Raw genomic sequence first — 15,423 nt, forward strand, 5'->3', positions numbered from 1 at the left:
TAGCATGACACACCGGACGCAGGGCGGTAGCAGCGCGTCGAAAGCGGTTTTCGAATATTTAAATTTTTGACAACAGCCCGCGTTGCAACTGCTTTGAAACTGCGCTGCTTTCAGTGTGCCTCAGCCGCGCTGCAACTGACCCGCACTGCTTCACAGGTGACAAAACCACAAAAGTGGTTCACAATGTGTTAATGTATTTGTCGAAGAGAAATACTAACGGTTCGGACAATATTTTCATTGAATAATGTTTCCGACAAAGGTTGTCAAATTGACTGACANGGGTGACCGACCTGACTTGTGCAGTCATCCATCAGCTATAGACACTTACAGAACTGCTGACGATCAAGCTTGGTGGCGCGCGAGTTATAGACACTGAGACAAATGAGCTGACAGATAGTGGCGTCCTATGGATTTGTCGTGAACCGTTCGCCATGGCTATATCAGGATGGGTGACCGACNAAATGAATAGAGGTAACTTTGGGAATTTATTCTATCGAGTCAACTTCATCAAATCGTGTTTCCATCCGTTAATAGCCCTAGAAAATATCCTCAACTATGCCCAAAAAAAATCTTAGCCTTTTATTTTACTGTTTAGTACCTCAAAAATGAAAAATGAAAACCTCATTTTCGCCATTTTCTCTGTTACCCGGCCTTAAGCTAAATATACGTGTGTTAGTTCACCACAACAGTCTAGCGGCGCCGAGGCGGCGAGATTCGAACCCGCATTCCTCAGATCTCGTAAAAGTGCCTTTTAAAATTTGCGCGTAATTATATTGCTGTCGTGCTCGCACACTCACTGCGGGCGCCCGTCGCACAGTCGCGACAGCAATATAATTACGCGCGAGCGATAAGGATGTAGCTTGGGGTCATTGGACGAAATTTTACTTGCTCGGCGACCGGACTATAGAACAGAATAGAAGATAATAATAAATGTATTTAAAAGCCTACTTGCAAAAAATAAATGGATTCGGCCAGTCCGACACCGACACTATTGGGCTATTGTTATTTTAAGTTTTGAAAAGTCAGTTATAGGAAAGATTCATAAAACATACCTATAGCAGTTATGCCACACGCCCAAATATCACAGAGTTGATTGTAACCACCTTTCCTCTCCACCGCTGCTACCTGTGAAATAATAATAATATTTCCTTTATTAATGAAAACTTTTTTGCTTGTAACAATTTATTAACAAAAAGTGCAACTAAAATCTGACACAACTGGTAGGGCAAATTTTCGGCTGTCCTCTATTGTCTTAGCCTTAAAGGATATTATGAACCCACAACATATTCATTCAGAAGAATATAAAGAGTTGAAAGTATGACATCGACTTCCAGTTAAACGACAGATTAAACCTTTGTAACCAACTGTGGCAGAAGGAGGGTTATGTTTTTCTTTCGTGGTATGGTTTTTCTTTGCTCTGTAGCCTAAACGGTTTGATGGATTTTAGTTTGGGAGATGTCGTTAACTTCGTCTCAATATTATATGAGTGAGATTTGGTATATCAAAATTACTTGTATACTTGATTTATTAAGTAAGTGAAAGAAAGTGTTTTTCTCTAAGTATAGAGAAAAACATTTTTCATTGGTTTTGAACCTAATGTTACCTCACCAAAGTTCAAAATATAGTGGCATCAATTCTGCTACCATCAGATAAAAGTTTAGTAAAAAAACTTACTTAATAAATCAAGTATACAAGTAATTTTGACTAGTAAGTTAGAAGGGGTTTGTTACCTCCGGCGCCATCCAATAAGGAGTTCCAATGAAGGACTTCCTCTTGTTGATAGTGGCTGTTATCTGGGCTGACACCCCGAAGTCCGCCAGTTTGACGTCCCCACACTCTGTCAGCAGGATATTCGCGCCCTTGATGTCACTGGAATAGAGGTCATTATTGTTTGAAGTTTGATATCGAGTGGCGTGAATCGTCATAATTTTTAACAGAGTTCAAAAAAGGAGGAGATATTCAATTCGATTGTATTTTTTTTATTTTGTGAATTTGAATATATTGCCTTGTGCTAAATTAATACTAATTCCAACAAAAAAAAACGTAAAAACGAGAAAGAAAGAAAGAACATTCATTAATTTTCCGAGTTTCTTACGCTACTTCTCGGCACTAACTATGTTTTCGTAGTTTTGGTAGGGCAAGCTATATTGGGACGTGTATAAGTGTAATGAAAAAGGCCTACCTGCTTATAAAGAATTTAAAGTTTGGACATTACAAAGGATAGAGCCAAATTAACTCGTAAGAATTTTGTGTTTGTTGACTACAACCGACAATAGAATTGAAATCTATAGATCTAGTGCTTAATTCAATCATTGGTTAATGTATGGGAGCGCGACACGGGAGGAGTGACATTAAAATTAATTAAATATGACGTGACAGAGAATACAAATATGAAAAAGTTTGACGTCACAAAAACACCTTTTCGTGCCGCTCCCACGCCTCAGGCACTGACTGATGGACGATCCAAGATGGACCGCAGACCGCAAACTGCAAGCCGTGGTGGCTTGGTTCCTTTGACATTTTCTTTTTCACTGCGGTCAACTGCAGCCTCTAGTCGCAGTGTAGCCTGCGGTTGCAGTCTGCAGCCCATCTTGGACCTTTAGTTTTGACATACCGATGCATCTTCCCCATACTGTGCAGGTACGACAGGCCGGTGAGCGTCTCCCGGCACATGTAAGCTATCTGGAGCTCCGTCAGCGGGCCGGTGACGTGGTAGATGTCCTGCAACATGCCAAAGACAAAAAAAAATAATGTAACGGCACAGACAGAGACTTCTGGACAAAGGCATTCCTCAAGGATGTAGGGCATTTCAAATAAAAAATTTTGAGCCGTACACGGAAAATTTTAAGTCAAGTATTTTATTTATTTATTTATTTAAACTTTAGAACAAACAAAGAAACAATGCACTGTGGCGGACTTAATGCCGGATGGCATTCTCTGCCAGTCAACCACGGGTCATGCAGAAAGAGTAAGTATGGTGGTAAAGAGACGTCTAATTTGAAAGAGCCCACAGCCATACACAGTTCTTCTCAGCCGGAAGACGTCTCCCCCAAAGATTTTCCTGCGCTGCTTGCATTCATGCGCTTCCCACAACCTTCCCTAGGTCGTCGTTCCATCGTATGAGAGGCCTAAGTTACATCTTCGAGGTGCATAGTGGCTACCCAATAAAGTAAAAGGTTAAACATTTGCTGGAATACGACCTCTTTTATTTATCAGAGGCAAACAAAGGATTTGGCCTACACTTTCCACGGTGGCCGATGGGTTAGGAAGGTGAAATAACTGAATTTGGTCCAGGTAGACAGAAGCTCGTTTATTTATAGTATCCCCGAATCCTGCAAACCGCCTCCTCCACAATACTTACTCCATGGAGATCCACAGCTTATCTCTTCTGAGGTAGGAGCCATAGTACGCGACTATGTTCGGATGCCTGCAGTCTTTCATCATCAGGACTTCCTGCTGGATATAGCGAAGTCAAACCCATAGATTGAATCCGTACCTGCAAACTGCCTCCTCCACAGTACTCCATGGAGATCCACAGCTTATCTCTTCTGAGGTAGGAGCCATAGTACACGACGATGTTCGGGTGCCTGCAGTCCTTCATTTTCAGGATCTCCTGCCGAATGATGAAGTCAAACCCATAGATTAAAACGTACCTGCAAGCTGCCTCCTCCACAATACTCCATGGAGATCCACAGCTTATCTCTTCTGAGGTAGGAGCCATAGTACGCGACGATGTTTGGATGCCTGCAGTCTTTCATCATCAGGATCTCCTGCTGGATGATGGCGAAGTCATCGCCTGGCTCCAGCTTGATCACCTTGATGGCGGCCAGCTCTCCGTTGCCGTTAAGCCTTTTGGCCTGGAAAGAAAGAAAAATATGGTTAAGTTAGTCATAGTTTGGTGAGGGCCATAAGTTCTAGCTCTAAATTTTAGTCTTCTTACTCGATCGAACTTAACTTTTATTAGAAAATAGCACCTTTTAAAACGAAATAAGAGGTTAGTATTTAGCTAATGTGCCTTCGTCAGTAAGTTTCGATACAGACAGACGTGACATGCCCCAGTGCCCCTAGTAGATTTTGAAATTAAACTGACATGTTTGTAACTTTGTCTAGGGGCTAAGCTGGGAGCATTGGAAGACTAGGCTTGTGTTACTTTTACCGTGTATAAGAAGCTACCTGTATGTTGGAAATGTAAAAATGTATATCAAACTCTTGCTAAGAAATAATGTGTTTTTGAACAAAAGTTTATCTAACAGATGGAAATTCATGCAAGGAAGTCGTGGGCCTGAATAAAAAAATATGTTTAATATTCTTCAAAGTTTTAATATGGATGATTAATACAACTCCAATTTATTCTACCTTCCTAAAACGTCAACGCTCACCCATAGAATCTAACCAAATCTAAACAACAAAAAAATGTCCGTCATAATTTAAAGATCGGCCCTGTTTGGACACTAATCACTAAAGTCGTCCGTCCGCCGGGTCACTGAACCGCGTTTATTCAGTCAAGTTAATTCGCTGATTCAGTTTGCAAGTGGGGTCGCCTGGCCGTCATATTAAAGGGTGCGATTTCTCGCCTTTGTTTCAAATTCACAGACATTACAGTGAGGTCTCACAGTGTGCGTGGACGCACAGGGTGACATGAACCAATCACAGAGCTCTATTCAACGCTGTGCGTTCGATTTACTGCTTCACTTAAGCAAGCATCGTTTATGAATACAGGCGTTAGTCTTTACGGTTAGAATTTCAGTATGATTATGTGCTTCTACGATAATTGCATTGTTAATTATTTCATTTTTATATGTATGGGAAAATATTTTATAGCTACATTTTGTCTTCTTTTTATTTATTGGAACAATGCTTCGATCGTATAGAAAGTCTTTATAGCGAGAACACACCCGAACAAAAAGTTTAGTATAAATTAAATGAGTTTTATTCGCTGATGGAGAAAATTTCACTTCTCTTTAAATAAAACTTCTGCTTAAAAAACCTTTGTCCTGATATAAATTATATTATTCACATTATTAATTAGCCGATGAGTTGTCCTGAAACTCCTGAAGTGGATAGGGCAAGCTATACTTGTATTTGGGACATGTACGAGACGAGTATAAATGCCCTGAAAAGGGCCTATAATATAATAAAGAATTTAAATTTTAATAGATTGTTTCACCTGTAAGTCTAGACAGAACAAAACGGGATTATTCCCACCTCTCGTTCACACCGCTGCAACTCCTGTGTAGCCAGGATCTACAGCTTGACCGCTAATAAAAACTAACTAGTGAAGGTGAGGTTTGTCCCGAGGAAAGTTAAACTGTCATTGGACCCGCAACGAAATTAATCAGAACATTGGAGTTCGAAGTTAAGGTTTTAGTTCTAGACAGAACAGCATACTAATAGGGTTCCATAGCCCCTTTGAGTACGGAACTCTAGAATTAAACAACATACTGCGTAAAAATAAGCAATAATCGCGCAAGAATTTTAATAGTTACGTTAATTACGTTACAGAACATATAAAACGTCATTACTTTCTAAAAATATTATTGTATGCTACGTTAACTTTGCTTAATTTTAGAGCTGACCTTGTTATTGTTGTTACTTCGATATTGTAAATAGAACGTTCTCATGATATGTAATAATAACATTATACAATGGACGAAGCCGTTGCAATGAATATTTAGTTAGTATAATTTTCGTCGAAAACGCTAAGGCGCAGTGGTGATAAACTTGGCCAAAGATCGTGGGTTTGGTCCCCGCACTAGGTATGACATTTGTGTGAGTTTACATTAAACGTTTTCACTAGTGACTGCGTAAAAAAGTGACATCAAATGTATGACAGACTGTACAGCGCCCCTAGCGGAAACTTTCAAGAACCAAAATTTTCATTTTTTTTTAACGCGCTCGCTAGTGAAAACACTGTCTTGATGTAAACTCACACTGAGCCCTCTGTAATTCAAGTTAAGACAGGTACACGTCCCAAGTCCCAACACATTCTTGCATCACGAAGAGAAGGGTTGAGGAAACCAGTCATTCGTCAGATTTGTCCATTAATCTTCTTTGACATCCATGACAGTAACTTTCCCCCGGGACAAACTTGACCTTCACTGGTTGGGTTTTTATTGGCGGTCAAGCTGTAGATCCTGGCTACACACTACACAGGAGTTGCAGCGGTGGGAATAGTCCCGTTCTTTGACATCCACGGGAAGAGTGGAAGTGGTTTAATTCAGCTCTGTTAGATCCACACGCAACAATGCCGAATATTTATTTTTGTGAGGCAACGCACGTAGCTAGATATTATCATGTACACAGGCTACTGTATTGACAGAAACTTGTTTAAAATAAATTAAAATTTTCTCTGACATAATCTCTATCAAAACAACATCTTAGTTAGAGTATCTCTTAAGCCTAGGTTTATCTACTACAGTTGCAAAACAACACCTGTTACAAAGTATTTAAACAGACGTGTTGTCGCCACCAAAAGTCATCCCATTAATAACCAAAGTTTTTTTAAATAAATAAATAAAAGTTTATTGCTTTTTACACATAAAAGGAATTACAAGAAACAAAATTTTATTAGAAGCTTAAAATAACTTAAAGAAAAGCGAATGGAGGTGGCTCAGCATGTGCCGCCAAGGACTACCAGCCACCACCATTTCTCTTGAGGTGTTGGTCGAGAAAATGGTCACGGGGGCTTAGAAAAAAAAATGAGTAAAAAAAAATAAACATTTAAACTGACTAAAAAAAATATAAAAAATACACTTTTTCTGTCTGTGTAGTGTAAGTGTGTAGTGTTGTTTTAAGGACATAAATAGCATATCACCACATGGTATTGTCGTACCGCACAGCAGCGGCACAGCGTTGACCCTATTATCCCAAAAGCGGTCTAATTGGCTTGCAGTGCGCGCGCGCAACGGTACCTGCGCGCCGAAAACGTAACGGATCCGATTCGATAACGCGCCGTAAAATTACGGCTGTTCCCGCGACGATATCGCGTGAAGTGAAGCAGTTAAAATTGAATGGAGAGGTGGGAGATCGATTTTGGTGGTATGCTTTGGTGTTCAAGCTTTCCGCAATGGATTCCCCATTGGTATGCTTTAAACACTAGTACTACCAGGCCTGTTCATCTTCGCGAGATTACATCGAAAACAAAACACTCACGATGGCCCACCTACAGGATACTATTCGACAAGGCCTCACATACGAGCGAACATTGACTCACGCACGCGTATTCTTGTGTATGATGGAAGAAAATAAAGAAAATGGTGTACTAAATACTGTGCAGTATTTAAGCTAAATACTGCACAGTATTTAGTACACCATGGAATCCATTGCGGAAAGCTTGAACACCAAAGCATACCACCAAAATCGATCTCCCACCTCTCCATTCAATTTTAACTGCTTCACTTCACGCGATATCGTCTGTATCGTCGTATTTAGCTAAAGTGCAGTTAAATACTGCACAGTATTTAGTACACCATTTTCTTTATTTTCTTCCATTCTTTGCTTTCGGCTACGGTAACTACGACAAAATTCCTTTAGTCCGCAATAAGAGGGCTACGCTGGGCTGCCCTATCATGTGCCCACACATGGGCTACAGTAGCCAATCTTGTTGGTAAACGTGCGCGAACAATGTCGACACGTTAGGACACCGCTGATGTAGTTGGAAATGATAGCCGCTGCTGCTGCTGGTCTGGCTTTAAGACCTAAATGCAAATGTCAGAGGAGTATCATCAGAGTCGTCGCAAAAATATTGGAAATTCCCAAGGGCGGAAGCACTGATATAAACACTTAGCATGTGTCATCTCCTGATTCCATTGGTAAATTTCATCCTTAGGCAAGAAGGATTCGTAAGAAGAACTTCCCAGTTTTGCTAATTTTGGAAAGCTATAAACTAATATGGTATTTATGGTAAGCTCGCTTCCACCTGCGACCTGATCATCGCTATCCATCAGGTGAGATCGTTGGGGATAAAAAAAACAAGAATCTCATTTTTTTCCTCTGTAAACAATAAACACATAATTTAGATGTCTAAAAAAATGTTGTAATTTCAAATTGGTAATAAAATCTCAAATACCCACGGGCAGTTTTGTGGCAGACGCCCAGCTCGCCAGCAGTTTTTATTTGGTAAACAATACCACACGTGGCATACACATACACACGTGCAATCCTTTGTCTTTAACATTGTATTGTAAGGATATACGAATGGTAGAGCCATTATCATCCAATAGCATTATCGAATGGGCATATCCTATAGATCATTACAGTAGATTGAAAGATATTTTTGATTATCTTCTCTAATAATGTGGGTTGTCCTTTATACCCTCATGAAGGTAGTAGTAACAAAGATTTTGGGAACCGCAAATAGATCTCTGTCATGGTCCAATGGGACTGGAGCACCAAGCAAAGTATGGAAGCTGGAAACATTGAATTTTTGGATAGATCCAATTTATTATGTAACCTATTTTATTAATACCATTTGATAGAGTTCGTGAAGCATTTTCAGGATGAGTAACCAGTTTTTCGAAATGTTAGTTTAGAAATAATGGAGTGAGATCACTTATTGTTTCTACCCTGTATGTAGTTAGTTAACCGCGTTAACTTGATTATTGAGGAGATGACTCGCCAAAGACTGGCAGAAAGTGTTCGTTTCTTTCCAAAAATCAGTCCAGAATTGACTAAATTCGTAGAAAATTAAAGGTTCCTTCAGGTAAGCTGGGAGGTGCATAACACCCCTAATACAACTGTGCTGTCGTGTACAGTCGGCGTCAAATAGTTCGTGACATCCAGTGTCCAAAAGTTGTAAACACAACCTTATTCCAATTGTAACAAAGACGTGTTGCGATCTTTTTGGCTGCTTTGGGTGACACGAACTATTTGACGCTGCTGTACAGACAATAGCACCTCAAACTAAACAGAAAAGGCTCTTACGTAGTTGTGTTAAGGGTGATTTTGCAACAAAACTGTGTAGGTTGATGTGCTGTGGTGTACAGGAGTTACTGAACCAGACTACGTTAGTCACAGACGAGCGGAAGCTCGGTCAATGAAACATTATTTAATTTTCTCGCTGGTCGATGGAACTTGGGACTTTTTCAGTCGACTAATTTTTAAAAACACTATTTCGTACATTACGGGACTTATCCCACTACAACTACTGTATAGCCAGGATCTACAGCTTGGCCTCCAATGTTTAAACGGTCTTGTTGATATGATATGCAGTTTAGGTTAGTGTCCGTGACTTCCACTCGGCATGGGGTCCACTGAAAACCAGCGTCGTGGCCTTCCCCACCGTGGGCCACGGCGTTTGCTGAGTGGAGTCCCATTGCGATGGGCATCGCTGTTGCGACAGGATAGCACTGCTCAGTTCACTTTTTATTTCCTTGTAATATTTATGTGCTATTTCTGTCTTTTTTTCCGACGTTATCTGTCCTTAACTAAGTGATGTTCATCGTAATAAATGTTTCTTTCTTTCTTTCAATGAAGCCCAACCACTATTACCAGTCTACCTATGGTATGTAGAAGTAGTTTGAACCCCAGGGAACATAACAAGGATATTTTTTCCCGATATTTGAAAGAGGATATACGTGCGCTATAGAATTTCTGTGACACTGAAAGTCACGCAAACGAAGCCGCAGGCAAAGCTAGTAAAAGATGAAAAAGTTAGCACTCTTTATAAGTCTGCAAAAAGCATTCTGTTCTACGGCTTGTCAACTCAAATCAAAAATTTGGCAAGTGCTGAGAAGAAGCGCAAACATCAAACTCGGTTACAATTGTCTGCCAGTTAAAAATAAATCAAGAAGTAACAGTACTGGATACATTATAGATTTAGGAGCAGTTATTTTAATTACACACGCATTCTTGTCATTAGACAAAATAATAGACATTAATAGTTGTACAGATCACTTTAGCCTAACATTTTTGTTATATTACTGCTCCTAATCTACATACGGTGCCACAATGTTAACCTTGTTGTACAGTCAGCGTCAAATAGTTCGTGACACCCAAAGTGGCCAAAAAGTTGACAACCTTATTCCAATGAGGGCTATCGTTTTAGCGCTCACCAGTTAGCGCCACTGTAGAGTAAGATCCTGTCACTTGCTAGTAGCGAAGACAGTGGCACCAACTGGTGAGTGCTAAAGTGGTAGGAGGACTATCGCATTTGCACTCATCAAGATGGCGCCACTGTAGAGTAAGGTCCTGTCAATCGCCAGGGGTGCCAACTGTTAAGTATAAAAACGATAGCCCTCATTATAACAAAGACGTGTTGCGAACTTTTTGGCTTCTTTGGGTGTCACCAACTATTTGGCGCTAACTGTACCTATCTATTTTAGCGATAAGTCACTAAAGATTTTTAATAGGTACAAGAATTAATAGTGATGTGCATATAAACTAGGTTTCTGTGCTAAGTATTTTTGTGACAAACGAAAATAAATTATATTTCCAATTGGGTAGACTGGCCAATCAATTGACATACTTTTTAAGAGCTGTTAAAACATGTTTCTGATAAGTTTTGTAGCAATAGAACCTATGACATCACTGGTTTGCCAGTTTAATTAAAAATCTAATTATAAATACAGTTTTTATTGAAATCTAATTGGGAGTAAAGTGCTAAAATACAGTATCTTCAAGGGCGTTAATTAGTGACAAATTATAATTTATTAATTTACATTTAATGAGGTTTAAATCCTAATTGGTCAATAATTCCTAAAAATTTCTCTAAAAGAAACCCAAATACCAAAGCGTAAAGGTCACGGGCAGTTCCAATAGACGAATAACACAAACAAACATTGTGAATGTTTGTTATTAGTCACAGCGAATACCTAGGGTTGCCAGAATCAAGACCCGCTTATTAGGAGAATATATTTTTTTTAAATTCGGGATTTTGGGACTTTGGTGAGGAGAAACAATATTACTGCTGCGTCACCACAGAACTTTAACCGTAACTATGTACATATAACCATAGGCTTTGGCCAACTATGTTGTATCTATGCAATTTATTTGTAAGATGTTTGTATTCCGAATAAAATAANTGTGCAATCCTTTGTCTTTAACATTGTATTGTAAGGGTCTACGAATGGTAGAGCCATTATCAGCCAATAGCATTATAAAATGCATATCCTTTAGATTTTGCAGACAGTGCTGCAGTGGTGACTGAGTTTGTTGCAGCGCTTCTTCTCAGCACTTGCCAAATGTCTGTTTCGAAGGGCAGGTAGGACAAAAAATAATTGAGGTTAAAGGCTCCTTGCAAGCTGCAACTGACGATTTGCAAGTACGCACGTACTAATTTAACCAATCCTTACAAATTATACATTTTTGGTAAAGATGTTTTTGGATTGCTTGTTTTGAAAAGTGGAGTGTCTTTACCTACTACTTCATAACATTGTTGGTTGAGGTTAATAACGATTGAAATCGTATAATGGAACTGGAGCACCCAGTACATATCCCAACTAATCCCAACTAATATTATAAATGCGAAAGTAACTCTGTCTGTCTGTCTGTTACGCTTTCCCGCTTAAACCTCGCAACCGATTTTGATGAAATTTGGCATAGAGATACAAACTATCTCCCGGGAAAGAACATAGGATAGTTTTTATCCCGGTTTTTGAAACAGGGACGCGCGCGATAAAGTTTTTCTGTGACAGACAAAATTCCACGCGGGCGAAGCCGCGGGCGGAAAGCTATCATAATCATGGACCTATAAAAAAAGTCGGACGGATNGAATAAAATAAAATAAAATAATCGGTGTTATTATTATGGAGTTTGACAGACTTTCGACGAGTTGTTAGTGTTAAGAGTAAAACGGTGCAACTGCGGTTTTATAGTCACGCTGACCGTCAGCGCTGACAGCCGAAATATATGAAGCGTCGGCGCCGAGCGATCAGCGTCACTCAGGAACGTTCCCTTCAATTACATACATATTGATCAGTCAGCGCCGACGATCAGCGAGCGGTCAGCGCGATTCTAATACCAGCCTCATACATTTCGGCTCTCAGCGTTGACGGTCATCGTGCGTCAGCGTGATTCTAAAACCAGCCTAAAAGAAAATAATATCAAAAACGTCAAAATTCTTGTTGTCGTCACAGGCGCCAAGTGCGGCGGGGGAGAGCACTAAAATGAAGTTGTCTGTCGGGAGATTGAATTTTGTCAGGAGTGGGAATGACAAACAAAGGTCGGGAGAATACCGACCATGTTGGCAAGTTTGGCAACCCTAGGAATACCGCTACTTTCACGGTGCGCGGCCTTGCCTGGGCGTCGAACCTGGTAATGACACTGAGGAACCGGATCCGTGACTGTGCTAAGATTTAGTTACTTTAATGACACAACAAGAAAGAAATAGCTTACAAAAATGACAGACAGACAGAAAAAAAAATGACAGGCTGGGTTGCACTATCTTACTTTAACTTTAACAAACGTCAAAAGTCTGTCAAACTCCATACAAAAAACTCCATACTTTTAGTCGGCCGATAGTTGGGCCCGATTCTAATTTGTATGCAGAATCGGCCAATACCAAATCCGGTATAATGCGCGCACTTCCATACATGTCCATACTGTTTAATTGTTAAATAACGTCCACCACTAGACGCAAGTGCGGAAATACACGTTCGAAAACTTCGAATACAGTTCACTTTAACTTGCGCATTTTTTGTTATTATCAACCGATAATTATCCATCTGTTATTTATTATTATCAAGATAATTATCATGATAATTATCCTTTCGAACCCTGTTAACAGCCCGACTCAAAATCGGTAAAAATCGGTGGTGTGCGCCTATACACGCCATAACTTCACAAACTCTAGGTACACCTTAGTCAAAATAGGTATTGTCATGGCCGTTCCGCTATCGTCACCATGGATGTAAGGTGAAAAGTTCTTGTAAAACTTCCTATTCTACACTTCTTCTTTTTTTCGTGTCGACAACAAACCTACACAGTGTCAGCCCAAAACTCCGCCACAAGAGTGCCAGAACCACACAGCTAATTTTACCAAGAGATGATATTGTATGTACAATTGTACATAACTTCACTATTTCTCTGCACCATACAATCAAGACTAATTTGTAAATTCACACCGCATCAAACGCATTACCATTTCAGTAGATTAGCCTTTCAAATGTACAATACAGGCGGTTTTGATGTATTTATTGGATGGAATAATTTAGATATTGCGTGACAATTGTGTGGAGTCACAGGGTTTGGTGAATGGCTATTCAAATTGGCACCCACGCCGACTCTTTACTCTATAACTATAGACTCTATGGTTCATACATCTTGGAAGGATATCCAGTAGGTACATAAGCTGGGGCATTATGAATTAATAAAATAGTCCTTCTAAAAGTCCTGCGAAAGTTTGTGAGGTTATATGGTTGTTTTTACTCTTTCACGCAAAAACTACTGAAAGGATTTTGATGAAACTGCATTATTATAGTTTTACATCAGAACAACTTGGCTTTAATTTATAATGATCTGTAATTGCTAGTAACTACATATGCTTAAGAATGGATTCATAAATGAGTTAATGCGTGCGTTTCATGCGGGCCTATAAGACCCTCAGCAAAGTGCAAACTTTCTTCAAATATCGCACTTATAACAACAATTATAAGATGCTCCAATGTTTGCCTTAACTTACGAAGATTACGAACATGCCGTCTCAAAATAAAACCCAAAGAGTTATCAACAATGTACTACAGAAATCAGATCAGGCTTCACATTTTTGTTCTAAAATGGGCTCTATCACAACTAGATAAGGCACCTCATAATATAACTTGATATGCCGTGTATACCAGGGATGTTATGGATATCCGTAACCATAACCGAAACTTTCAGATATCCGAAATAAAAAAATATCTGTAACCGTAACCGATTCAAAAGTTTCGGATGGTTTCGGATGTAGGCAGTTTAAATTGTTTTTGTATAGCATTATGTAAAGGCATAACAGCCTGATTTACCTTTATAATGCCATCTAGTATCCATTTTTATTTTTTTTATTACTTTTTATTCGATGTAAAGTGTGCGGCCATGAATGAACCGTGTTGGACAACTATTGGAAATTGCATTCTAAAGCACAGATATCCGTAACCGTAACCGAAACTTTCGGATATCCGAAATAAAAAATATCCGTAAACGTAACCGGTATAATATTATTCCTTTATCCGTAACCGTATCCATAACCGAAATAACATCCCTAGTGTACCACATGCAACGGCAGACAATGCGTACACATGTCCCCCAGACGTTAATGATAGACGCCTACTAGGCCAGTAGAATTAAACACAAAAATTGATTAAATCGGAAATAATTCCTACAAAAGATTTTTTTGCTTTAATGGCTTCATTGGTTGCCCATTAAGACTCTCCTAANAAAAAAAAATGACAGGCTGGGTTGCATTATCTTCTTCTTCTTCTTTTAATGGCGATGAACTTGTGTTTTTCGCCACAGGGCACACTGTTCCGCCAATGTCACGTGCGCTTGCACTATCTTACTTTAACTTTAACAAACGTCAAAAGTCTGTCAAACTCCATACAAAAAAATTCCATACTTTTAGTCGGCCGATAGTTGGGCCCGATTCTAATTTGTATGCAGAATCGGCCGATACCAAATCGGTATAATGCGCGCACTTCCATACATGTCCATACTGTTTAATGAGGGTGTTCGCGATTGAAAAATCCGCCAGATGGCAATACGTAGACGGGAGGTCCAAGCCAAATGCTGCATGATTGGTGGATTTTGACATATCTGTCAATGTCATGTCAAAATCCACCAATCATGCAGCATTTGGACCCCGTCTACGTATTGCCATCTGGCGGATTTTTCAATCGCGAAAACCCTCATTGTTAAATAACGTCCACCACTAGACGCAAGTGCGGAAATACACGTTCGAAAACTTCGAATACACAGTTCACTTTCACTTGCGCATTTTTTGTTATTATCAACCGATATTATCCATCTGTTATTATTATCAAGATAACTAATGATAATTATCCTTTCGAACCCTGTTAACAGCCCGACTCAAAATCGGTAAAAATCGGTGGTGTGCGCCTATACTCGCCATAACTTCACAAACTCTAGGTACACCTTAGTCAAAATAGGTGTTGGCATGGCCGTTCCGCTATCGTCACCATAGATGTATAAAGGTGAAAATTTCTTGTAGAACTCCCTATTCTACACTTCTTCTTTTTTTCGTGTCGACAACAAACCTACACAGTGTCAGCTCCTCAGANGGGTCGCCTTAACCAGTGTAACCCTAACAAGGCTCACGAATTTGATTCGCTTATCCTTGTTCGTCCCAGCCGTTCCTTAACTGCGGTTGCTGCAACTCTTCCTGAAACTCTCCTGAACGACTCTGTGTTACCTAATGTGGCTGCCTCTCTTCCTTGTACCCGCCTGTACGATTGCATTGCTTAGCTATATGCCTGGTCCAAGGTTCGACGCCAC

At 39.8% G+C, this 15,423-nt stretch overlaps 1 protein-coding gene across 1 annotated transcript in view; it reads right to left on the bottom strand.

Annotated features, from left to right (window-relative positions):
* The window catches only part of hppy (MAP4K3-like protein hppy), a 73,973-nt gene that overhangs the window by 37,828 nt on the left and 20,722 nt on the right, over nucleotides 1–15,423 (bottom strand). Inside the window, exons 2-5 of the mRNA XM_028303216.1 lie at nucleotides 3,654–3,857; nucleotides 2,615–2,721; nucleotides 1,731–1,869; nucleotides 1,053–1,125 (exon numbers count right to left, since the gene is read on the bottom strand). Coding sequence (XP_028159017.1) covers nucleotides 1,053–1,125; nucleotides 1,731–1,869; nucleotides 2,615–2,721; nucleotides 3,654–3,857 — 523 coding nt within the window. The remainder of the gene's footprint in view (nucleotides 1–1,052; nucleotides 1,126–1,730; nucleotides 1,870–2,614; nucleotides 2,722–3,653; nucleotides 3,858–15,423) is intronic.

Source organism: Ostrinia furnacalis, unplaced genomic scaffold, assembly GCF_004193835.3.
Source record: "Ostrinia furnacalis isolate ACB-3 unplaced genomic scaffold, ASM419383v2 OfSCF0093, whole genome shotgun sequence".
NCBI lineage: Eukaryota > Metazoa > Arthropoda > Insecta > Lepidoptera > Crambidae > Ostrinia > Ostrinia furnacalis.